The following is a 25,989-nucleotide window of genomic DNA, read 5'->3' as shown; positions in this document are numbered from 1 at the left end:
CTTCAGCTATGCGCACTTGATAGTACCCCGACCTCAGGTCTAGCTTAGTGAAGTACTTGGCCCTGTCGAGCTGGTCAAAGAGGTCGGCCACCAGAGGTATGGGATATTTGTTCTTGATGGTGAGCTTGTTGAGAGCTCGGTAATCAATACAAAGCCAAAGAGATCCATCAAGCTTCTTTTGAAACAGGACTGGTGCTCCAAAAGGGGCCTTAGAAGGTCGAATCAACCCAGCGTCCAACAACTCATTCAACTGCTTTCGTAGCTCGGCCAGTTCCAGAGGAGACATTCTGTATGGCGGGCGTGCCGGTGGTTTGGTTCCATTTGCCACAGGAAGTTGTCAAGCTCCTGGGCATCGCGGGTCCCTGCATATGAGGTAGGCTCGCGGACTTTGATCTTTGGAGGGGCTGGAGCAGCAGGTGTGTTGGCTGTATTGGCCATCAGCCTCTTCAGGAGGGTCATTTCGCCCTTCAAGTCTTCGAGTTGGATCTGTAGGCACTTCACCAGATCTTCTAGGGGGTTGTCAGGCTTGTTGGAGCTATCACCGAACTGGTCCTCCAATCTTTCCACGACCGAGGCCACGGTCTCAAGGTTGAGTTGAAGCTCGTCTACGCGGTCACGAGTTTCTCCAACCACTGCTTCACAGCGCATGATGCGCTTGTCCATGGTCGCAAGCTTGTCAACTGACTTGTCACGCTTGCTATGCTTTGAGCTGACGCCTTTGTCTTTGGGAGAGCTATCTCTAGGCTCATCCTCATAATAAACCCGTGAGATCCCTTCTTGGATCTCCTCTTGCGTGTCACGATTCTTCATCGGGCTGGTGTTGTTACGGGGCACGACAGGGATTCGTTGGGCTTGACAACCGATGGTGTCAACCACGCTCTGATACCAACTGTCACGGGGCTAGTCGACGGGGCCCCGTGTAGCGCTCGATTGGGGTCGAGAAAGCCTACAAAAGCAAGCAACAACACACAAAAGGAAACAAGACACAGTACAGTGTCGAGGAGATCTCATGCTTAACCTTTACACACTTATGAGCTCACTCGACTACCTACCTCCCCTCAAAGAGTACGTTAAGCTTTTGGGGGAGTGACAGAATAATACATCAAAATACTGTACCTGCATACTACTATTTACATAATTGCCATTGACATACCCCCCTTACAAAAAGAGTACAAGGACCCAACCCAAAACACTTGGATGGCGTGCTGATGGCGCTGATGGTGGCTGAACCGTCACAACATGGCTTCGCTCTTTCTTCAAGTGATTACGTCATCTTTGGGCCAAAAGCTTGTTTAGTTGACAACTAAACTAATTACCTTTATTAGGGTATTGGGACCCCTATTCCTTGTTGGCAGATTCTTCATTCCAACATAACCAACAAAACAAACCACTATCACGGACTCTGACCAGCACTAAATTAGGTCGTGCCCGGAATTGTATCCCCACAGAATCACACAACCAGCCAATCAACATTGAGCCAGCAGGCCCTCTAGTTGGGGTTATCATTGGTTGCAATCAAGGTTTAAAGTATTCACACGTATTGGCCCATATCGGCCAATATGTATCATTCTGGCACCTTATCAATACGCCCCTATAATGAATGTACCGGTGGTTTGATCGATTTAGGGTATAGCAAAGACCTAAATCGACTCCCTTAAATCAGTTAATGAAAAAAAAAAACCACCAAAAGCGATATCGATTCACCTGACATGTCCAATACCATTATATTGAGCATATCCATATTTTGAACTTTGCTTGCAACCACACTACTCTTAGTTTGTTTCTTAATTTATTTTTCTTAGTGGATTTATTCTCTCTATTCCATTACTTGCTAGTTTAAAAAGATCGGGGAGCAATGAGGTCATGTGAATGGAGGTCATGCTTATTTATTTGAAACCGGACAAGACATATATAAAAACCCCTCTTTTTTTTTAAGTTCAGGGCATATATAAGTAATTTCATAAATACATAAGATATATTATAAATAATTATCCCTAATTTTAAACTATTTTGGTGAATAACCAAAAGCTGTTTTATGCATTTTAAAATGCTAGGATTTCCTTTTAAATGACATTAATGCCCTCAAATAATACTTTTGTACCAAAATGACTAACATGTCCCAATTTCCAAACCCCCCAGATTTGTCCGCTTTTTATATTGTGCTTGCCCATTTACAATCCAAAAGTGGCAGCAGCATTGTTCATGGATAATTTTTAGGCCATCACGTTAAGCACTCCCAGACACCACCGCATGATGATGAACCACCCTTCAATGTGGGATCATAGCATCTGCTTGGTCGGTAGACGAAAAATCACACACACCTGAACCAATGGAAAACAAAATCCCATTGACTAACTTTCTCTCAAAATCCAAAAAACAAACAGACCCTAAATGAAAAATTACAATGACTTCCAAGGACAAAATATCCAATCGATTTTTTATTTTTTTTGCTTTTCTTTTTTTTTTTTTTCAAAGAGGTCAATTACTCTTCAAAGTTCTATGAATTCATGTTTCATGGTTTATCCATGGATTCACATTCTCATTTCCTCATCAACATTAGATCCATGTTCCATGTAGCAGGTATAGATTGAACTTAAGTTTCTGGATTCTGGCAGGAATTAACATTCACAAATAAAACATTGGACTCATTTCTAGGCAAAATTGAAGGAATGACTTGAGAGACTTCACTGTGTTGAGCCCGAATGTGATCTCTCCGAGTTAAAGTGCCTTTGTTCCTCATCCAGCCTGGTCAGGTTGCTATAATCATGTTTGCTCTATACGCCGTAGTCTCGCTGACTAGCTCATCTCATCCTGCCTGATCCAGCTATAGAGCAGAATACACATGGAAAATGTTCCCCATACAACCTGCAACATAGAGATGGGAAAAGAGGCTCTACAGCGCAAAACTCAAGGCGAGAATTGGATGCATGGAGCAACTCCATGATAAGTGATCCTCTGATATCATATGGGAAATAAAGACCAGTCAGTCATCTTATTGATCACCATTCATGATCAGATGGATATTTTCCTCCAATCCCACAACAAAAGAACACGGGTCCTAAAAGGCAACAATATTGGAATTCCATATTTTACTCAAAAACTGTTATTTTTTTTTATTCGGGAATAAATTCTGTAACACCTCAGCAGCTCATACAACCAGCCGATGCTTGTTAAACTTAAACATGAAAGGAGATGAAAAAAAAGATGGACAACATCTTATCCGATTATAAACGAGTAAGAACTCACTAAAGTTTCAAAAAGCTTCAAACTAAGTAGCTCACTCCTATGAAGAAAGCACCTTCTGAACCTCGGTGGTAACTTCCTTTGGTGGTTTCTCCGCATGAAGATGTGCAACAACGCCCTTCTTGGCATAGTAATCAATAACCTGGCAGTTCAAATATTATAGGAAACTAGCTAAGATACTTCACAATATGAATAAATAACAAGAGGAGCACAATATACATTAGAACGAGAACAAAGGACAAAATATCCAACAATCAAGTGACATTAATTTCAGGCCCTCTACATCATGGAGCTACACACTAGCAAAACCTCTTATCAGACAAGGTCCCACCTTGCCTAGCCATAGTGATGGAAGGCCCTGCACAAGACAACTACTTACAAAGTTATAGCATCCATCATTACATAGCAAGCACAGACCAAAATTACTAGGGACTAGTGAGTAGCAATAAAGGTTTAAAGGATTCCAAACCCTCACAGCATTCATGTACAAAAAAAACACGTTGCACACACATACAAGATACAGAAATCAAGCACACATAGCTATGACTTAGTTTGCTTCCCAATGCATGCCAAGTAGAAAAGTGTTCGCCCATGATAAGATGAAAAGCTTATTGGCACAAAATCAGTCCTTTAAACTTCTTATCTTCGAAAAGAAGTGCCACATTCATGCAGCAAATGAGATGAATAGAACTTCAATACAAAATTTCAGGATGGCTAGCATAGTTCCATATATGGATGGTGAAACTGCTGCTGCTAGACAGAAAATGTTACATTAGAGTTTTCTACTAACTAATTAATTATAACCTATCCACAGTAAAAATAATTTAGGGGACTATGAGTACTGGAGCTAACCTATGCACAGCGAAAACAATTTAGGTTACATTAGGACAAACTCATTGTGTTATCATTTCATAAGGAACATACACCTTCAATTTTTCAAGCATCACATGCATGAGTTTATTTAACAGGAGGAGATAACAATAGACAGATCCCAAATAATGATAGATATTAAACAAGAAAAACCTTTCAAAGTCAATACTCCATCTCAACCTCCTGTACATAAGCTAGATTAGATCCAGTACTCAGCAAGTTCTAGAATTGAACAATTACCCTATGGTGGGTTATGGAAACAAACTGCTAAGAAGTTTTTTCTTTATATTTTTTTCACTTCATACATAGAACTTCTTTCTAATAACTAGATTATTTGACAGGCATATATAAATTTCAATAGAGAAAGGAAACAAGCAAATCATACTGGTTCAGTTTGTCTATGGAATGCCTCAAGCCTTGACTTGAGAACTGCTGCAGTATCATCTTTTCGCTGAATCAAAGGCTCCCCAGTAACCTTCAGAGATAAGAAAAAGCAAGGGTATATCCACAACATCAGATGCATCACAACTAATAAGTTTGTTATAACATATTTGAATATAAAATGAAAATATATAATGCAAATTAAATATCCATTCAACTTTTTGGCTATTAAATATGAAGACCAAACTGCTATCTAGTCAACATTTGATCTTCCCATGGATAGAAATAACTCCATCTACACCTTTCAAATGTGACAAAAACAACTGATTCAAATGCCAGAGCAAGTCCATCGTCTTATGGTAATCTTATTTCTTACCTTTCTAAGTTGAAGCAAATCATTCCAAAAACAAAGGAAAGAAGTGACTAATATAAGGTCATATACAGCAACCCAAGTGACTCATTCTGCATGGGATGCATTTTATCGGAATTTTATATATGCCACTTGACATTACTATATTAGTTACCAGTTATCATTAAAATTTTCTCTTTACAAGTTAATAAAAGAAACAAAAGAAAAGGAAAAACATTTGCATCATCTCACATCATCAACACCAGGAACTTTGGGAGGGGCAAATTTTGTGTGGTAGGTCCGACCACTGGAAGAGTGGATCCAACGACCAGTGATTCTCTCCTCCAGGATCGCATCATCGATAGCAAAATCGAGTACCTTATCAATTTTAGTCCCCTGTTTCTCGAGCATCTCATCAAGCTGCATCAAGAGGCACACAAAGAACATGAGGAGAATCTCATAAATAGAAAACTAAGACCTACAAAATACTAGAACCATGCAAATCATCCAGAAGGAGGGGAGAAGAAAAGTACAAAAAGGCAGAGACCTTTTCTGCTTGCACCACAGTCCTTGGGAACCCATCAAGAATGAAACCTTTTTTACATGAAGGCTTCTTGATTGCTTCATCAATTATGCTAACAACCAAGTCATCAGAAACAAGTTCACCCTGAGAAGAAGTTACATATCCAACCAAAGAAATGGTCATTAAACAAGTTGCAACAACCACTCCCACAACAGAACGCATGATAGAATTCTGGAAAGCATTCTACCTTATCCATAGCCTCTTTAGCCTTAACACCAAGGGGGGTTTTCGCAGCAACAGCAGCTCTTAACATATCACCAGTAGCCAAGTGGCACAAGCAGTACTCATCCTTAATGATGGGAGACTGGGTTCCTTTTCCAGACCCAGGAGGACCTGCCAACCATCTAATCCTTATAAATACAAAGAGACACAACAATCATTGGCGAAAAGTTGTAAAGGTTCACCTTTTGTATTATGTATTTATGTTAATATTTTATTGGGTCACACCATCACAGTGGATCCTCCTTGGACAGATTAGTTTGTCCTTTAAAGGTTAAAACCAGTAGATTGAAACTTCCTTTTCACTTAAGGGAACTAATACTGCAAGGACTTTCAGTTAATTGAAGCTACTTCATGAATGTAAAGCCTCAATACATTGCACCAAACTTGAAGGTTCAGACTGTAAATCAAATGATTTTTCTCTTAGGAGAACAGCCTATGTCAACCTAAGAAGGATGCTGCCACAACCCTTTTTTATTTGAATGAAAACCAAAGCCACAATACCCAAGGGCCTTTTTCAAATGTTTAAACTAACTATATGCGATGCCATTTTATAGGTCGAGCTCATACAGAAGTACAATTTGGTACCAAGCCAGAATACAAAATGCAGCTAGCACACATTCAAAACATAGAAATTCCGATTTTCGATCCTGTTTCGTCCGTTTGGATGATCCCAAGCGCAAGCTTCGGCTGTTAACCAAGGACTGAGGCACTATCTGTTAAGGGCAACAACGGTTGAAATCCGGCATGCAATCAATTAAGTCCCAGTAGGGCTACAGGCATAGTTGCAGAGGAAGAAAAATAACTTCATGGTCAAAGAACCAGTAAAATATTACGGGTAGATAAGAAACAGAATATTAGAACCAAAAACCATTAATAAGACAAATCATCAGGAGCTTGGGAATATCCAAGCTCAAAGAGATGTTAAAGAAGATTGATGATCATAGAAGTAGAACTAAAAAGGCAGATCCAAACTCTACAACAAATAAAAACACTTAACGTAGAAAGTCATAACTTGCTTCGAAAATTTCTACCCAAAAAAAAAAAAAAAAACTTTCTCCAAAAAAGACATAGAAGGTCATAACCAAGAACAAAAGTAAATAAATATCATGAAATCTTCACATTGAATCTACAGATAAACCTTAGACTTAAACAAAATTTCTTCAGGATGAAAACAGAAAAGGCTGAGAAGCAATTGGAAGAAAAAAAAAATGCTAATAGCAAGAGCGCGCCGGGGGGGGGGGGGGGGGGAATTACCGACGAGAATGAGGCGTTTGTCGGGTTTGTCAGCACATTTAATGCGGCGGAGGAGCTCCGTCATCAGATCCACTGACGGGATATCCGACAAATCCACTGTGGAGGAGCTCCCCATTCTTTCTTCAGAACTCAGACCTTCAGACAAACGAAGGCGGATGAGCAGTAAACCACGGACGGACCTTCGAAAGCTTCACCCCTTCCTATTTCAGTTTTTCTTCCTTTTTTCTGAAAATAGATACCATATACATTTTGCGAAAAGACATTAATAAACCCTTACTTTGATGATATATATATATATAGCTACTAGAGTGAGTACACGATGAAGGAGGGTATTCTTGTCAGCCTACCTCACTTCTGCACATCTGAATTCTGAACATATGTTAGAGATTTCGGGATCTGAAAATTTGTATTTATAGAATTGTCTATCTATATATATCTCTTGGATTTCCTGTCTGCCTAGTCTAGTCTACTAAGCAATAATAGTGGGGACAATATAGCAATCGTCTCTCTGGACTCCACATTTTAAGATGTGAAAGGCAAAGAGAGTGCAGTCGATCATCAACACAACACCTAATCATGTCCCCAATCATTTTTTATTTAGGCTTTTAACTATTTTTTTTATTAAAAATTATTTTTGAAACTTTGTTTAATAACAGTAATTATTAATAATTATAATAATAGTAAATTTTAGAAAAAAAATGTTAATATTATGCTTATGACATTAATTATTAAGAAATGTAAAATTTAATTTCAAGATTTCAAGTTAATTATTACAAGGAAAAATGTTTTTCTTCTTCTACTTAATTAATGTTAAATTATAACTAATTATAGTAACTTTAAAATTTATGAGAAATTACCAATGAATTAGTTCTTTTTCTTTTACTTAATTAACAGTAAATTATCATTGTATATTGAAAAAATACCAAAAATTATCATGAAATTATTGGTATTTTCTCCTCTTAGTTTAATATTAAATTATTAATAATTATTGTAAATTACAATAAATTAAACATTAATTTTTGAATTTTACCAGAAATTATCAATATATCATTTATTACCAGTATAATAAATTAAAAGTAATTATTTGTTAATTAGCAATAATCACTGATAATAGTAAAATTAAATTTTGAGAATGAAAATTATAAATTTGAGATTTAATATGAATTATTTTTAGGAAATTATTGCTATTTCATTTCTATTTATTTAAAGGCACATTAGACTTATTATTATTTATTGTAAATTTCCAATAGTTAACAGTAATTTTTAAAAAATACCATAAATTAGCAGATTATTGTTATTTTTCTTCTATTTCTTTTAATGATTATTTATTAGTATTTATTGTAAATTACCAAAGCTTTTTTTAAAATTACCTCTCTCTCTCTACTCAGTGGATGGTTTGCGTCTACCATGTGGCAAAAACAGATTATATAGGTAATGTAGGAATCCTCCATACTTGAGATCTCTCACAAAGTGAAGGGTTTAGAAATCCAACATTTTATTATATTGGAAAAATATGTTTTTTAAGTTAGCCACACATAGATTAATTATTAGAAACTTCTAATTAAGTTAGAAATCTTATTTGGATAATCATTGTAGGACTCCAAGAGTCCAGCTCCATATATGAGAGAGAATAGGAGAATTGTGAGAGAGATTATCACCAAACTCCCTCCAAACTCTAGTTCAACCAAGGCTGAAAGGAGAACCTTTTCTCCATGGTTTTTAAAACCGAACTGAAGATCGAACTGGTCAGTGATCCAGTTACTGGTTTGAATGGTCTGGTCGTTCGACCCGAATGATCGGTCTGTTCTGACAAAAAATAAAAAAATAAAAAAATGAAAAACAGTTAAAACCGTTCGAGCGGTTCAAATGGTTAACTGGCTGGTTCAGCAGTTTGCTGACCAAAATCAACAGTTTTGGAGAAAAATGGAACCAGTCAGGTAGTCCAACTGTCCGGTCCGGTCCGATTTTAAAAACATGCTTTTCTCTCTTTCATCACTGAGTTTTCCAGGAAAAACATGGAGATCTCAAGTGATTAATGGCTGCATTCAATAGGAGATTAAGAGTGCACATCGATGCACACAAAATATCGACTTCTTGCAATTGGGGTTGCGCCATCTTCAACTTGCAACTCGATTTCGGCTTAGTTTTTGCACACAAAATATCGACTTCTTGCAATTGTGATATCTGGATCAAGTAGCATTCCCTATTTATTATTTATTTATTTATTTTCTGGATATCAAATTTGATTGATTATCCTAAATCGGTCATAGAAGAAAATTTGTTTTTCCATGAAAATTCGACTTCTCCTATCTTGGGTTGATTAAAGATTTGAAGTTTACACACCTAATAACCCAGCAAGGTTTGACCTTTTTGGGGCTGAAACCAGTCCACATAACATGTCTGGTATACCAATTATGGATCATTGGCCTATAATTCTGCAATTAGAGAAGCTAACTTTGGGTCTTGTCCCCCTAATAACTCACCCAACTTTTAAATCTAATATTGCATCTTGGTGGGGGAGGAGGGGAATGTCACATGGAAGGTTGGGAGGGATTTAAATTCATGCAAAAAACTAAGAAAAATCAAAGGAAAATTGAAAGAATGGAATGAGGAAACTTTTGGGAGAACGAATGATAAAAAGATGACCGATTAAATTGACAGGGAAGTGGTGGAATGGTTTCAAAAGAAAGAATGCAATTAAAAGCAGAACTAAAGCTTATTACAAGAAGGGAAGAGATCAGCCGGAGGCAGATGTCTAGATGCAAATCGTTGGAAGAGGGAGACAGGAACATTTTTTTTTTTTTCATTTTTAGCCAATGGAAGAAGGAGATTTTATGTCACTCTCAGACTAACTTGAATTTGTGTTCTCACACTTGTCAACCCACAATTTTACCATTACACTAAGCAATGGTTCATTGAAGCAAAAAAAAAATAGATATACATTCTAAATCCTCATTGAGGCTTTCTTAATTGCTGAGTAACCCGGGATACTACTTTATAGATTATCCACCTGAATTTCAAGCTCAATAACAAAATAGACAAAATCAAACCAAAAAGACCTTAAACTTAATTAGAAGAGAGTCTGTATCTGCTGTAACGATTAAAGCTATTCACATCACAGTTTTATGCCACCTGTCCTTAGGGCATGAGAAGTTGCACTTGTGAATATGTTTTTCTGAAGTGCAAATAACAGCAAGAAGAATATCCTTCTACTCAATAATTTCAAGACATCATAGCACCATTCAAGAGAAGATTGCCCAAAATGATGAATATCCTACCTGCATGTTTTGAGCATATAATAATAAATGCACTAAACATGGACTTTACATGAAAAGTAGAGATTTAAAAAGTAATACTAAATGTTATGAGAACTTTATTCTTCAATATATGGATGGTATCTGTTTACATGTTCTATAAAACCCTCCATGTTACATGTATACTATTCTTTTGATTGCTTACCCTCAAATTAAAGCCATTGGCCAATAATATTAATACCCAAGCATGGGTTATTAATGGAAAGAGAGAGGTTGAGGAAAAGTGGGAATGAATTATTACCAAATACCCAACCATGGAAGTAGTAGGGAAAAACAGGCAAATCAGATTAACTTAAGAGAAAGGAATTAACAGAGAAACATAGTATTTGAATTTGGAGGGGATTTCTAAACCATCTTAGAAGAAAATTCTTCCAAGGGGAGACTGTCAATGTTAGCTTCAGTGTTCACAAGGAAGATGAATAAGAAGGAACTCCTTGTATCTACAAGCCAATCACAGGAATCTAGGCTATTAGGGGCAGAAGAGACATTGAAAAGAGTGCTTAAGCTAGACAATATTGTTGCAAACCTGGTCCCCATGATCCTTGGGGAAGACAAGATTCAAAGAAATGCTTGTGCTGGAAGAGGCAATAGGAGAGTTTCTGAAGCAAAAAAATGGAGAACATCCATTATCATGCATATTATACCTCTAATAGTTAAATTCTAGGGCTCTGTTATTCTTCACAGGAATTCTGAAGTTATTTTTTAACTAAAGTTTTATTTTCTTTTCCTCATCTACCAATATCCCGATCCCCATGCTTCTTACTCTCTCCTGTAGGGTACCTCAACCAATAAGGTGGTCCTGATCACCATATTCCCACAAAAGTTCTTCCATGATTTTCTCAAATCTTTTCCTTAAGATAGGGAACTAAAAATATATGGGAAGAACACTAAAATTGGAAATCGTTTTCGCAAAATTTCAATTTCAACCACTTGGTTCCAAAATTTTGATACCCTAGCATTGGCTGTTTGCAGTTATCCCAGATCAACCAAACTCCTAAGTTTCCCTGTCTTCAAGGTTAATTCTTACAATACTGCTTTTTCTCAAGTCTTTGTCAACAAAATGCTATTTTGCCTGTCATTGAAGGAATGATCTGTCCCATCCTCATAGATGGTCAATATTGAGAATGTAAAATGCTATTTTGTCTATCAGAAGAATCTGATTAGATGGTTGTGGTCTTCAAATCCATACAACTCTGTGGCATCTATTATTCCTTTGACTTCTGTCCAGTGCTTTAGAACACAAATGTGGCTTACACCTTGATGCATCTATTCTAGTGAATGTTTTTGAACATTGCTTCTGGTGTGGTATTTCATACTATAGTGAAGTGTGAGCAAATCTCATATGTTGTCCAAATGGAACATGTCCAAGTGGGTTTGTGTTGTATTAGGATCCCAACATTCCTCTGTGGAAATTTTTATATGTTTATTTGGCAGTCCTGAAAGGAAACATATCTTTTAAATGGTTAGGTGACCACCCACACACTTGATGTCTTCCATGTGAGCAGCAATAAGAAAGTGTGAAATGTGAATACTGTACTGCTGTATGACATATTGACCATAATTTTTATTCCATGCTTTACCATATTCTAGAACAGGTTACTGTTTGGGTTAGGCAGGCTTCATTGGATATGGTAAGGAAGGCAGGATTGAATATCCCAAAAGATGATACGAAGAGATTGGAATGTTTGATGAAATGGAAATGACAAAGAAGCTTGAGAATTTTCTTTGTCACTAAGCTTGTTGGAATTTGTTCAACTTCCCAGATTGATGAAATGGCAATTAAGTTCGAGAAGTTGGCAGAGGATATGTGTGAAGTAAAAGAGGAGATTACAGATTTACAGGGGGCTGAGAGTGATTTCTACAATGGCTACCTGACTGGTTTAGATGCCCTTGTTCATCTTGTAGGTAACATTCTTTGTTTGGAAGGCATCGGCCACAAAATTCTGCCAATTTGAAAGTTGTATTTCTGTTCTTATGTGTTGTTTCTTTGGGTTTCCTGCTTTATTGTCTTGATTTGTTTTAGTTGGAATGAATGTTTTGCTACCAAAAAAAAAATCCAAGTATTCCCAAATATTTTTGAAAAAACTAGTAGGTGTTTGGCATCGGTGCAAGGAACAGAAAAGTGGTGCTTATTTTTTGTTTAGAACCGGTGCTACCACATAGGCATTTTTTGAGAAAACAGCACTGGTTTTGTTTGGTACCAGTGCTGGTAGCAACTTTTTCAATATTGATCTTATTATCAAAAGTCCAAGATGATGCCACATTGATGCTATGTCATTGCATTGTTGGAAGCAACACACCATTTTCCCAGAAATCATCAAATTTGGCGTTGCTCCAGATCACACTTTCCCGATTTCCAAGACATGGTCTGGAGCAACGGTTTTTTTTCTGAGAAAATGATACCAAACAAGAGGGTGTTGCTTCCAGCACCTTCTCTAACGTGATGCCTACATGACACCGTTTTCTCAGAAAACAGCACCGATGCCAAACACCGCTCTAGACATTGTCTATTTGGTGGGATCTGGTTCACCGGGACTTGGGCACGATTCTCCATTAAGTTGACGACCTAGTTAAATGACAAAGCAAAACACATAAGCTCCACTTTAGTGAAATGCTATCTCAATTCTCTTGGTTTGGAAGTTAGTTAGCATGGTTGCCAAAATTTAGTTTTCTTACTCCTACAACAGACTTTCAAGTTTCAAAAAGATTGAGGGATGGAGACTGTGATGGGATCTCCTGAAAGCAAAATATCTACACATACTCTAAAAGTAAGGAGGACATTGGGAACATTTCCCTGTAAATTTAACATATATATACAGGAGATATTCTCAATGTATGGGTAGATGTTGTATACACAGAGTAGGTGTTTGGCATCAAGGTTGTTTGTTTCAGAACCATTTTCTGAGAAAACAGTGCTGTATGGAGGGCCTATCGCACCGTTTTCTCAGAAAGCAGCTCTTTTTTTTGTCATTGATGCTGCCAATAAGATGTTTTCTGGGGGAAATAGCACTGGTTTTTTTTTGGTACAGTACTGCATAACCATATTCAACATTGGTCTGCATTATCCAAAGCTCAAGATGATGCCACATTGGTGCCACGTCATTGTATCTTGGCAGCAACGGTTCCAAAAATGAGAAAACACCAAATTTGGCGTTGTCTCAAACCATGCCTTCCCAATTTCCAAGTGTGGTCCGGGCAAAACTTTTTCTGGAAAAAAAGAACCAAATGCCTCGTTTTCTGGGGTAATGTTTTTTTTTTTCTGACATGGCACCATTTTCTGGGGCAATGGCATTGATGCCAAACAACCCCCAAAGTTTTTGCTTGCAGATGATCCGGATTGCGGACCCAAGGCATGGGTGACGTGGTTGATCACCTCCAGCAAAGCAACTCATCAACACACGCCCTTGAACTGATTAACATCAATTGCCCCACCCTGCAAGAAGAGATGCTCAATTTCATCACCTGGCTAGCTAAATAGGATTTAAGAACAGACGCAATGCCCATCTTTACCACAGACCAATTGCGAGGGGTCATGTTTAATGTATCTCAAGCTAAACTTGGATGCTTCTATCTGGAATGGTTCAGAGACAGACATCGAGGCTCTGGCCCTTACCTGGTATACCTTCTAGACCCAGTCCCCTTCAGTCAGCATTGGAGAATATAATTTTAGTCTACGAAAGTCTGATTAAAAAGAAGGTGGAAAAAAAAAAATGTAGGGAGAATGACGGTTCAGCCCACCCCAAAATTCTTAGCTCTACCATATACCTGGGATGAATCAAGACAGTGGATCGATGCCAAATCCACGGCCAATATGCGGTTGATAAGGGGCTATTAGTAGACTAATGTACTTCACCGAAAAATATTTATTATGTCCAGGCTTCAGAATCCAGTCTATCCAGACCAGCAACTCATCACTCGGCAGATAGTGAGTAGATTCCAACTTACAGGGTGGGACCTTCGTACCGAATCTTAGTAGATGATGAGGCTCGTTGTTAGTGCAACCTACCCCCCAAAAACACAATTGAATTGCCCATGTCCTAATCCGTGAGAATGACAGTACTATCGATTCGTGTTATTATTCCGCGTCAGGTGCCAGCTGCCTAGTCTGCTACTAGTGATGACTATGGATCCAAGGTACCATCAATAATCTTCGTACCAAATACGTACAGTTTCCGTCTTTTCTGTCTACTTTTCCCCCAACGATGGCATTGGCATCCCTCGTTCGTTGTTGGCTCGCGGTTGATGGCATATTACAGTCTTGAGTACGCGGTTTCAACTTTGAGAGCGGCCACTTCCAAAGCTAGAACTATTGGTATTAACTACAAAGCAGAGAGGAATAGAAATTACAATTTTCATTTCCTTCTCCTTTCTCACCCAGGAAAATATTTTACAGCAAGCGATCAAAAAACCTTTTTACAATACAAGGCAGTAAAAAACTGCAAAATTTACTTCCAAGATGGAAATGTTTTCTCAAAATTTGTTTACATACATTAGACCACAAAACCTCACTCATCACCCTTGGTTCTGTTGCTTACTCGAAGCAGCGCTGGTCACAATCTTAATACCCCTAACCCACAGCTCAGCCGTTTCAACCCCACCTTCACACATAAAATGCACTTCCTTCTTTCTTGTTGTCACCACCCTGAAAATACCTGGTTCATCAGCATCCCCTTTCCATTTGCGATTCTTACGGAACAGCACGCTCGGCCCCAACTCGACTTCCTGACAAATTACATTCCTCCTGCCTGACTTTCCCCACCTAAGTATTCCTGTGGCTTCCACCGTCTTCAAAAATTTTACATGAAGAGTCCCTTTCCCTCCCTTGGTGTGTTTCTGCACATGCGCCCCACTTAGCACGAGCTTCCGAGCAAGCTCATCTAATATCACACGCTCAGCATCATATCCACCGTTCTTTCTTGCAAGGGAGAGAGCAGAGTCCCCTCTGGCAGTCTTGATATCACAACGGGCTCCACACGAGATCAGCAATTGGCACATGCATCCATGGCCTTCCCTTGCCGCTAGCATGAGAGGAGTGTACCCGTCCCCGTCAGATACATTGACATCGTAGCCCCTACTAGTTAACAAACGAATTGCATCCACATCGCCCCAGCGAGCTGCGTAATGCAAGGCATAGAACCCATCAGCCCCACGATTACCCTTTTCAAGTGCAAATTCAAGCATCACCTTCTCGAATAGATCGTGGTTTTGGTTAAGTTCGGATAAAACAAGTGCTGTATCACCAGATTTGTTTTCCAGCTTTACATCAGCTCCAGCATAAACAAGCACCCGGAAGGCTTCCACATGGCCCTCCCTGGCGGTAACCATGACAGCTGTGAATCCATTCTCATCCTGAAGGTTAAGGTTGATACCTGGCCATCTGATCAGTGTATTCAATGCCACAGTGTCCCCTGTAGCAGCAACAAACAACAAAGGGCAAAATACGGATGCATTGCTCGATTGGATAACCTTCCCAGCACGAACTACATCGAGCAATGCTCGTTGGAAGCCAAGAGTCCATCGGTTTGATGCAGCGATTGAACTTGCACACTGACCAGCCAAGTTGATTAGGCCAAAGTCAGAACCAGATGAAGCAAGGACTCTGAGACACTCCTCCTGTCTAAATCTTGTGCAAATCATCAAAGCCGTATCGCCAGACTCAGTTCTGGAGTTGATGTTGCAGCCGGCATCAATCAAGCGTTGAAGTATTTCGGCTAAGCCAAGTCGTGCGGCCAAGTGTATTGGACGGAACTCAGTCTTCCGGGTTCTTACATGGAATTCTACGTCGGCGCCACAGATCAAAAGCACATCTAAAGCTCCTGCATTTCCACAGAGGATAGCGTGGTGAATGAGAGTCCTCCCATAGTGCGGAGTGTCGGGAGAATGGTGTTGAAGGAGCATGCGCAGGACAGTCCCACTGGCCTCAAAATACTCCACTGCGCACCAGGTGACAGCATAGGGCTCTGCTAGTCCTGCGCCCACCCGGAATTCCTCCCCCGAATTGGTGTCCCAGGACCACGCTCCTAGCTGCACTTTGGCGTCCGTTCTGACTCCGGCCTTTGATTCAATTAAACACATCAACTCAAATTGAATTGTATTCAACAATGCTAAAAAAATGATAGCGCCCCACCCAACACAGGTTTTCAAACGGGTATCGATTTGAAGCATTAAAGTTTTAGAAATATTCTTCTTCTGTATGATCTTTACACAACTTCAATAGAAAAGCCGTCACACAGTGGGGGTTTAATGTAGCAAGTGCAGGAAGAAAAGTGTAGCGGATTCGGACTCGGTGATATCGGAATCAAGTGTGGACCTCGTGACTTGCGACCCTCTTCTAAATATTCTTCTTCTGAATTCTGATAATCGAAGGACAAACATTCAATTGGCCTCCTAAAGAGGGGGTACACGCAAATTTTGGTGGGAATCATTTGATTTTCAACATGCCGTGGGGCCGTGGCACCGTGCGACTACCCCCAGGGCCCAGGGCCCCAGGCGGCAGCGGCCCCAGTTGTTTGTATTTTACAGCACCACGGAAATGTTAATAGTGTGGTATTCTGTTGACTGCCAGCTGCTAATGGGCATTTTAGTCAATACATATAGGAAATGGACAGTAAAAATACAGGCATTTCGATCAATTAAAATTTGTGTAATTTTGTCCTCCCAGACCCAGAAACAAGATCCTGTAGACCGGTATGCAACCATTCTCTTCGTCTCTGGTCTCCCGTGAGAAAACCGCCACTATATCGACCAGGATCCAGACGGGCCATTAAAAGTGCGCCCCCCACTAAGGGATCACGTGATCAACTCGGTTCAGATCTGGATCCGATAAATAGGGAGTTCCACCCACACTCTCATAATTCCATAAATTGGATTTTGGACATCGTCACTTGTGCTGAGTGCAGCAGGTTTGTCCCATTAGTCCACAAGCATAATTCACGTGCTCTGCTATAATTTTCCCAACTCCAATCGGTAGGCCGCACAGCAGCCCAACCATTGGAATGATACAAGCGTGTCAAACCGTGACCCTGATTATTGTATCCAGAATCGCACCGCATAACTGAAGATCTCTCTCCGGTCCCCGCCTCCCAACAAGGGAATTAAGAGAAAATTACTAAATTAAATGCTTACCTGCAAGAGCAAACGGACGACGGAGACCTGTCTGCTGACAATGGCAGCCACGAGTGCGGTGCAATCCACGTTTGTGTGAAGCGAAGGCCTGGACGACTGTAGCAGCACCCGATCAGTGGCATTCGCATCCACCCCGCACTGCCATTTAATAAGACAAATAATCTCCTTTTATCTCATTATGATTATCGTTAATAAAAAAATTCAAAAAAAAAAAAGTAAATTTTATAAAATGGGTTTTGATCAATAGGTCCACGTCAAGATGCGGGTAAGAGACTGAGGAAACACACCCACATTCATGGATCCGGTTCCAAATAGGTTATGAGGAAAGATGACCAAACAAAGACCACGGGCATCAATTAAGTTCATCTTTCAGATGTGAATCCTTCGGATAAATTGAATGGATGAGAATGGTGGCAAGATGTTGGCGCCCATTTGGATAGGGAAAACGGTTTTTACCTTCATGAGGGTGTCCACGACGTCCACAAACCCTCTGCAGCATGCGATGACCAACGCATGCACAGCAACATGGGGCCGGATGAGGTCCGAACCCATAAGAAGCTCCGCAAGCCTAGCCCGTCCATGGCAACTAGCCTCCAAGAGTGCTTCCTCACACGCCGGCTGGGACGCTCCGGCCTTGATCAAGATGTCCAAGATCTCGAGGTAACCCTCCCTCACTGCCACTGTTGTCGCATAGCCTCTAAATAGATTCTGATTCACATCGGCACCCACGCTCTGTCACCATCAAAATCCCCAGACCCTAAGTAAAATTGAAGGACAGCAAGAGAAGGTTGCAGCACTCTCTTATCTTTGTTGCACCCACTTATTTTGAATGAAATTGAAAATTTTCAAGAAAGGGTATGTAGATGGTGAATACAAAACCAGAGCAGTTGAGTATAGCTTGGATTTTCGTTGAGTAGAGGAGGGTATCATCATACAGGACAAAAGTACATGATTTTATGAAACAGCTTTGAAACATGGAGATGGATATTTTACTATGTAGTAGGAAGTAGATAATGGGATAGGATAAAACACGGAATGGGGAGATGGGTACAGTCAAGGTCAGATGCAAATGCATTATTTCTTCTTGGTAAAGGATACAAACGCATTCTTGATCCTACAAATATAATTATGGGTTTGCTTTCATCTGCTGTTTGTACACTACTTTGACAGTAAGTAGAGGTTTTTTAATGTGATATTAGTAATCATATTATCAATTCTTTTACAAAAATAATATCTTTTCTCCAGAGGTTTTAGCAAAATACTATCATATTATCCGGTGAGATGCGGTGGATTGGATGATCAAGATCCACGCACACTTAGATAATATTAGGCAAAAATACTATCATATTAGTAATTATATTATCAATTCTTTTACAAAAATTATTGCTTGTCTCCAGAGATTTTAGCAAAATACTATCACATTGTCCGGTGAGATGCGGTGGATCGGATGATCAAGATCCACGCATACTTTGATAATATTAGGCAATATCCGGGTTCTGATCACGACTCGAATCCGTTCGTGCAAGGGTAATTAATGGAGGAAAAAAAAAAGAAAAAAGAAACCATAAAAAACAGAGGTAACATTGTTTAATTGGATAGAAAGGATTAGGAAAAATGAAACGGCAGCCGTGACGATTCTCTATTTCTCTATTATATAAACCTGTACGTGTTTCCTATTATTTACTTTACAATCGATTCAGCGATCTGCCGATGATCCAAACAAAAAAGAAATTATTTCAAACTAAAAAAGCGAACTCATATGAGTACAGAATATCAGAGATGATCTTTAATCAAAACAGCGATCGATCGAACACTGGCATGTGAGACATATCTCCACAATAAAAAAATGACAAAACCTGAGTGAAGACATTTTTCATTTTTGTGTCCAGACTCCAATGCAATTGTGAATTGGAGAGGTACTGGAGAAGGAGCTAAAGGTCACGAGAGTGAAGAGACGTTGATTTTATTTGATTTGCAGATACGATTCGCACCGCCCAATATTCAACACACCACTCGAGGCTGGAGCTAGACTGACTACTACGTTCGACCATGAATTATATGTATTTACTCCAAACAAGCAAAATTTTAAAAAGAAAGAGGAGACAAATCTATAAAAGCGCAAGGGAATTTTAAGAGGACAAGGACCAATTTGAAGCTTTAAAAAGTCAATCGAGTTGGTTGGGACCCATTAGACGCTGGGTCCCGATGTTCTCGGACGAGACACTCGGAATAATTTTGGGACAAGGAAATCAGTTCTTTTTTTCTTGTTATTTTTGGGATAAAATCCTGAAAAAAAAAACTCATTAATGCACATTAACACTAGAATAAATAACTTTTAGAAAATGAAATATAAGCAATTAAAAATTTTAAATAGTTGAAATATCATATCAAATGCCGGTTCAAGAAACAAAACAAGAAGAAATTAATGAAGATATAGCAAGATTTAAGAGGCATAAAGCCTCTACTCATCTCAAAAGCCTAACGAGATGAAAAAAGAAGAAACAGATTATGAGCTTCAAATTATGTTAGCTGAAAAAAAAGCTTCAGATTGCGAGTACAGTGCCGCGGGAACTGGAAATTATGTAAGCTAAAAAAACTTCAAAAAAAGCTTCCGTTGTTTCGTAACTTTTAAAAGTAAATCACGACGAAGACCGCTAAAAGCACTCAGACGAAAACTTCTCCCAATTTTAGCAAATTTTCGCAACCAAACAAAGAGAGATCCGGCGGTCCAAATGTCCAGCTTAAAGGAATAATTCAAAATCTGTCGAGAAAATAGCCTGATTTCAAATTTTGAACAGAATGCAGATGGAAATAACCACATTTCAAGTTTTTAGAACTCGTACGGAGAGATGCTTTCTCTTCTGTCTCTATGTGAGGTGCCAAGTTGAACTTAGACTGAAAAGACCAAATACGAAGAAGCATGGCAGGGAGCAGAGACCAAAACCATCAAACATCCTAATCTCAGCAGATCATGAAGGAGATAAATGAAGTAAGCATGTAAAAAAAACCACACTAGGTGTAATATATAAGAGATAAATGAAATAGGAAAACAGATAAGCTTACGGCTTACCAGTAGTTCCCGAACCAGCGTCAGGTTTCCAGTATGAACTGCGAGAAACAACGGTGTGACGTAGGTCTTAAACTCCTCGTACTCGATCCGAACTTCATCTGCGGATTCATCATGTAGCAGGACCTCTGTCTTCCTCGACTTGAGGCAAACAGCACCGATGAAGTTCACGTCGAGGCAGGGATCGGCGATGCATTCTAATGCTGAATTCAGATCTCCAATGTGCGAGGCTTCCACGAGACGCTGAGATACCTCCGTCTGACAATCAACCGGAAAAACCTGTTTTCCCGCAAGAAAACTGCCACCGGAGTGACCGAAGACCGTCATTTTATGGGACGGACCGACAGGTTTTCCGGTTGTTTTTGTCTGGAACTTGAGGCACCGGAAGTCAAGAGAGAACTCCCATGGATTCTAACTTCTAACCCTCTGTAGTCTGCACCTTGGGTTGTTCTCTCTGTTTCCGGGTCTCGGAGTTCTTCAGAGAGAGTGAGAGAAACCTTGAAAACAGTGATCCAGGTGGTAGGGGGGAGGATGGCCAATGGCGTGCCTCTTTATTAGAGAAGGTTTGTTTGGTTGACTATGGTTAAAAATATACAGGGAGTACCGGAGTACCCGGGTTAATGGTGGGGCCCATCATACTGGGGACTCTGTTTGGGCCCACATTGCAAAGTATGCATTGTATTGTATTACAATTTACAAACCACAGTAAAGAATTCGTTGATTTTGTTGAAGGAAAAAGATCGAAGAGCAAGACCACTGGTTATACTGTAGTCCCTATGATTCCATTCACACCGAATCATGTTTCCCTCCATATTATAACATACGGGCCCGTAAGGGAGGGTCCGGCTTCTATCAGGGCAGAGTTGATGCGTGCATCGTTCGCGCAGCATGAAGACGCGCCACACGTCCTTAAAACGTGTGCGCGGTGAAAACGTGCGAGATGAATTAAACCCACTGTTTTTCCTCTCTCCCTCTCCGATCAGCAGCGACCAACAGTATTCACCGGTGACCGGAGAAAACTGATGGATAATTTTATAGGATAAATTTAAAAAGTAAATCTAACCTAGAATGAGAAAAGGGGAAATAAACGGATTTATGTAAAAAGACTTTTTTAGGATAAATTTATAACATGATGTGTTAAACAGTCGCCGGTGTTCTCTTCTCTTCTCTTCTCTTCCCTCCCTACCGTCCCTACACAGTACCGAACCGCCCCAACGAGTGCCTGAATCTCCATCGCCCAAACAATAACGCCGTCAGAACCGCTGCTACAACCCTCTCCGTTTGGAGGCGGAAATGGGGAAATGGGTGTCGGAGATACGTGAAAACGAGAATTTGATTTGACAACTTCGAAACGCCGGAGATGGCAGCCACTGCCTATGACGTTGCGGCGTTACAACCTAGAAGGCGGTCTGCAAGTTCATGAGGAAGTTTTATTGTTGATATCCGGTCGGCAGCTCATGAGGCGGCTTCATTGCTTGGAGTTAGAGGACCAATGGAAAGATTCAAGGTGTAGCTCCAGCTCGTACTCTGTTCCAACAATCATCGGGGTTGTCGCAGAGTATCTATGTTGGTGGAGCCACCTAATGTGATTTACAAGGTTCTATCTCCTGGGACTTTTCTTGATCTCCCCAAGAGATTTAATGGCGGATTCTTGAAAGAGATCTATCTCTTTTTTGGTTGAGGTCCGACCGGCTTTTGCTTAACACGGTGGAGGACGTCAATAAAAACTGATTGACAGTAGTTATTAATATAAAAAAGTGATCGGCCGGCTTGGGGGGTTACCGTGGACTGGGTGCTCACGCTGGTGAATACGCTTCAACGAAAGAATCAGGCGCGAGCGAGTTTGGCTTCGGTCAGTGCAAGTCCATGCTAATATCCTTCGATTAGCCTCCTGCACGCTATAAAGGCTATTGGAACGGATGTTAAACTGACTGAAACTGATCTCGGTGCAACCGGTGCATACATCTACCCTAAGAGAAGCCAGACTCCCTTAGGAAGGGTAGATTGATGATTCAGCTTAAGTTGCTTGAAAAAAAGGCAGACTCAGAAAGTTAAGAAGTCGCTGCACTTGAATTTGAGATATTCTCATCACACAACACGTCTTACACCGATCTTACAGTTATATCCTAGCCTGTATTAAGAATATCTTCTTATGAATAATAAATACATGTAAAAAAAATGTTATGAGTTAGGAGTTAAGAATATGAATAATGAATACATATAAGAAAAATGTGATGGGTTATATCATGTCATCATCATATAAATAAATGATTATAAGCAAATCTGGACTCGCTGTGCTTCAGCCTTTTCAAAAGGGCACTTAGCCACTTATAAGCAAAGAAGCCATAATAGCACTTCCACCATTACTACTATCATGGTATATCATGTCATCATCATATAAATAAATGATTATTAAAACATGAAAAAAAAAAACCCTCTAAAATCCGTGTGTGAGTGATTTTGAAGATAACTTCAGAGTGGGTCCGGTCAGCGAAGAGATCGAAATCTTTGACCCAAATATCTTAACTTTTCCAACGGTGATAACTGCCCAATATATTAAAAAAGTGTAAAACGTCGAGCACCTCAAATAAACAACCTATTTATAATTCAACGAGCAATGGTGATTGGTGATCAACTGATCACCATCTCATTGTCAGTTGTCACAAATGAGTCGAATTCCTTCTGCTTTGGGTTTGATCGTTGGATCAAATTCAATCTGCAGCTGGCTGACTCATCTTGTCTTTTATTGGACGATCAGGATCCTCCTTTTTATGCAATTCTACATCTCGATCAATGTTCCTAGTGAGTAGTGACAGTGGAACCACATTATCCCGACAAAAGGAAAGTAGGCACCAGGCAGTTGATGTTGATGAAGCCGGAATTCAAAAGAAAGAAAAGGGAAAATAAGTAAATAACATCAGTGGTAGATCTAGAACTAATCGGCATCTCCGACCATTTTCTGTTTTAATTTATTTTTTCAAGACGCTCGGACAAGAATAGCAGAGTCATGTGGAAGAGAGAGAGAGAGAAATATGATGAACGAGAGAATCAATCATGGTTTCTTGATATGTTTACACTCTCTGACTGCCTGTCACCACCATGTTTTGCTTTCTTATAATAGTTGAGCAGCAAGGTTCACTCCGAATCCACTGCGTTTGGATTCTAATAAATATCTTCTTGAAAAAAAATGGGATCAGTTGCCTTGTCTTTCATTGGTGCTTATGGGCCATTGATTGATTCACTCACAAGTTAGGTCCAAATGGATTTGTTTTTTTCTTTTCTTTTACAGTTTTTTGGTTATAAAAAAGCCAATTTATCCCTTGTAGTTCAAATGGAGTGGATCCGGAGTTGGCTAGGGAAGGCTGACATACGCATGCTCCCCAGCCCAAAGCCCAAAGCCCAAAAGGAGTGAGAGAGTGAGCTACTACTGGACTCATGCAATCGTTCCAAAATTTGAAGAAATTATTTTGATCACATCACCAAGATCCATGAAGCACGTGGCACGTCTCATATGTGTGGTGTAGAATATGGGTGTCCATGAAAATCCTAAAAACCGAATAGAACCGAGAAGACCAAGTCGCAAAGAACTGGTTCGATTTGGAATTTTTGAAAAATCGAAGGATCGATTCGGATTTTGGTTATTCTATAAAAAAAAATAGTAATTAATCTAATTAATCGGTATATATATATATATATATACTTATATTATATTTATAATAATCTATTTATAAATATATTATATATTTTTAAAATATTTATAATATATTATATATCATTTATTATTTATAATATAATACTATACACATATTTATATAATATATTATAAATATAAAAAACCGAAAAATCAAAGAACTGAATTGGTCAAAAATTGAAACCGACGGACCAGTTAACCGATGGTATTAGTTCGAGTTTGGTTTGGAGAAATGGAAAAACCGATACCACTGATTCGGTTAACCAAACTGTGAACACCCCTAGTGTAGAATGTATTGAACTCAGATTTCCCACTCACTGTTCTAATTCACTCTTATCCACTGTGAATTGCATCCACAGATCTCTCAACTCAAAATAGAGATGTATGGCTGCAATCTAAGACGGGTAGAGAGTGGGTAGGAAAAGTGAATACAAAATCTTGTTTGAGAATGAATCTATATTTCCTACCCGCTTTAAATTGCAGACACACATATCTCAATTGTTACCGGCATGGTTTTTAAAATCGGATCAAATCAGACAGCCGGATCAGAAAAATCAAAAATCGATTCTTTTTTTCTTTAAAACCGTTGAACTAGCCAATTAACCATTCGAACAGTTTTGGCCTTTTTCAATTTTTTAATTTTTTAATTTTTTATCAAAACAGTCCAACCGTTCGGATTGATAACCGGACCCCTGACCGGTTCGATCACCGGATCGGTTTTAAAAACCATGGACACCGGTGTAGGTGCGGTAGTGCCCGTCCCATCAAATCGGATAAGGAATCTTCATTGGGGTGAGGTTCGGTTCAATGACAAACGCACGCAACACTCGCATTCTCCAAAAGGGCAAAGCAAGTCTCATGCGCCATCCCGCTGCAGATTGAGGATTGCACTGCACTGTGCGGGGTTGAGGAGTCCCATAAATCAAATTGTGAACTGTCTATCGCATCTCCTACCAATGAGCCCCGCTTTTGCCACCAACAAAGCAAAATGGCTAAGTGGGGATGATTGTTATTGATTTCACAACACAAAATTCCAGATTGAATATTGATTCGTCAGGAGAAACAGCCGTTTGCCGGCAAAAGTAGGGCTCATTCCAATAGAATCACCCAACCCCACCGACCATCACTCATGTTGCTTATATTTCAAAGCTCCCAACTTTAAGCAACTATGGTTTTATCTCATTCTGAGTTATCCTAATAATTATATAAATTCACTCTATCTCCCATTGATTACTCTATGCTTTTCTACATGGGTTGTGGAAACAAAGCTTGGATGCATAGTTTAAGTAACTATGCCTCTATCACCCATTGGGTCAGAGGCAAAATCATTCAGGGAAGCAGAAAGAAAGCTCGGATGCATAGTTTCTGAAATTTAACCAAAAGTAGTACCCTTTAATCGTTCAACTCGTCAGCCGCAACAACGTACCCACCGATTTTATTCCCTGGTTCGTGGTATTAGATGAAGCATGGAACTCTGAGATTGGTAATTCAAGCAAATTTGAAACCCTAGTTTTAAGAAGGTTATCAATTCAGAATATTCTCTCTCTTGCTGGGTTAGGACTATTAAACCTGAGACTTAAGGCTTATAAGCGCATTGTCCAATCCCTATTTAAGGGGCATTCTTTTTTTGGATTTTGAGAGGAAAAGTTGGCCAATGGGAATCAAATAATCTCATTTTCTTTTTTCAGATTTATGTGAGGACCAGTATTCATTTCCTAGATGGGTAAATTACTTTCCATCATGCGGGAAAAATTGTCAATACTTTAATTGGACAAAAATACCCCTTTTAATAATAGATTTTTATGGCTAAAATGGTCATTATCTTATTTACATGAGAAATAAAAGAACATAGATAAAAGCACTTACCCGGATAAGTATATTTACCAGGGT

At 39.4% G+C, this 25,989-nt stretch overlaps 2 protein-coding genes across 6 annotated transcripts; both read right to left on the bottom strand.

Annotated features, from left to right (window-relative positions):
- Positions 1-1,914: 1,914 nt before the first annotated feature.
- Positions 1,915-7,480, bottom strand: LOC148862543 (adenylate kinase 4-like). Of its 4 annotated transcripts, none has more exons than XM_088979075.1 (7): positions 6,903-7,161; positions 5,614-5,759; positions 5,391-5,510; positions 5,096-5,263; positions 4,499-4,588; positions 3,247-3,385; positions 1,915-2,321 (listed from the first exon to the last, which is right to left on the bottom strand). In XM_088979075.1, the coding sequence occupies exons 1-6, from the start codon at positions 7,015-7,017 to the stop codon at positions 3,284-3,286; spliced, it is 741 nt and encodes a 246-aa protein (XP_088835201.1). In that variant the 5' UTR covers positions 7,018-7,161; the 3' UTR covers positions 1,915-2,321; positions 3,247-3,283. The 4 variants fall into 4 exon arrangements, with proteins under 4 accessions (XP_088835201.1, XP_088835200.1, XP_088835199.1 ...); XM_088979074.1 differs by lacking the exon at positions 1,915-2,321 and adding an exon at positions 2,410-2,955 and having other exon boundaries at positions 6,903-7,157; XM_088979073.1 differs by lacking the exon at positions 1,915-2,321 and adding an exon at positions 7,250-7,480 and having other exon boundaries at positions 3,088-3,385; positions 6,903-7,127.
- A 7,069-nt stretch (positions 7,481-14,549) lies between these two features.
- LOC148862542 (ankyrin) lies at positions 14,550-20,964 on the bottom strand. Of its 2 annotated transcripts, none has more exons than XM_088979070.1 (4): positions 20,412-20,964; positions 17,798-18,049; positions 17,342-17,479; positions 14,550-16,270 (listed from the first exon to the last, which is right to left on the bottom strand). In XM_088979070.1, the coding sequence occupies exons 1-4, from the start codon at positions 20,733-20,735 to the stop codon at positions 14,729-14,731; spliced, it is 2,256 nt and encodes a 751-aa protein (XP_088835196.1). In that variant the 5' UTR covers positions 20,736-20,964; the 3' UTR covers positions 14,550-14,728. The 2 variants fall into 2 exon arrangements, with proteins under 2 accessions (XP_088835196.1, XP_088835195.1); XM_088979069.1 differs by having other exon boundaries at positions 17,798-18,073; positions 20,412-20,961.
- Positions 20,965-25,989: the final 5,025 nt, after the last annotated feature.

The sequence above is a fragment of the Nelumbo lutea genome, chromosome 3, assembly GCF_056320005.1.
Source record: "Nelumbo lutea isolate HS-2025 chromosome 3, American lotus-T2T, whole genome shotgun sequence".
In the NCBI taxonomy this organism is placed as follows: domain Eukaryota; kingdom Viridiplantae; phylum Streptophyta; class Magnoliopsida; order Proteales; family Nelumbonaceae; genus Nelumbo; species Nelumbo lutea.
This window is presented reverse-complemented; position numbering and strand designations above follow the sequence as displayed.

Coding starts and splice junctions, on each gene's coding strand:
- LOC148862543 (XM_088979073.1), bottom strand. CDS start 7,017: ATGGGGAGCTCCTCCACAGTGGATTTGTCGGATATCCCGTCAGTGGAT. Junction 5,511..5,613: donor CTAAAGAGGCTATGGATAAG/GTAGAATGCTTT, acceptor ACTTCTTCTCAG/GGTGAACTTGTTTCTGATGA. Junction 5,264..5,390: donor CTGTGGTGCAAGCAGAAAAG/GTCTCTGCCTTT, acceptor CTCTTGATGCAG/CTTGATGAGATGCTCGAGAA.
- LOC148862542 (XM_088979069.1), bottom strand. CDS start 20,735: ATGACGGTCTTCGGTCACTCCGGTGGCAGTTTTCTTGCGGGAAAACAG. Junction 17,480..17,797: donor TCGTGGACACCCTCATGAAG/GTAAAAACCGTT, acceptor ATTAAATGGCAG/TGCGGGGTGGATGCGAATGC. Junction 16,271..17,341: donor TCGTCCGTTTGCTCTTGCAG/GTAAGCATTTAA, acceptor ATTGAATCAAAG/GCCGGAGTCAGAACGGACGC.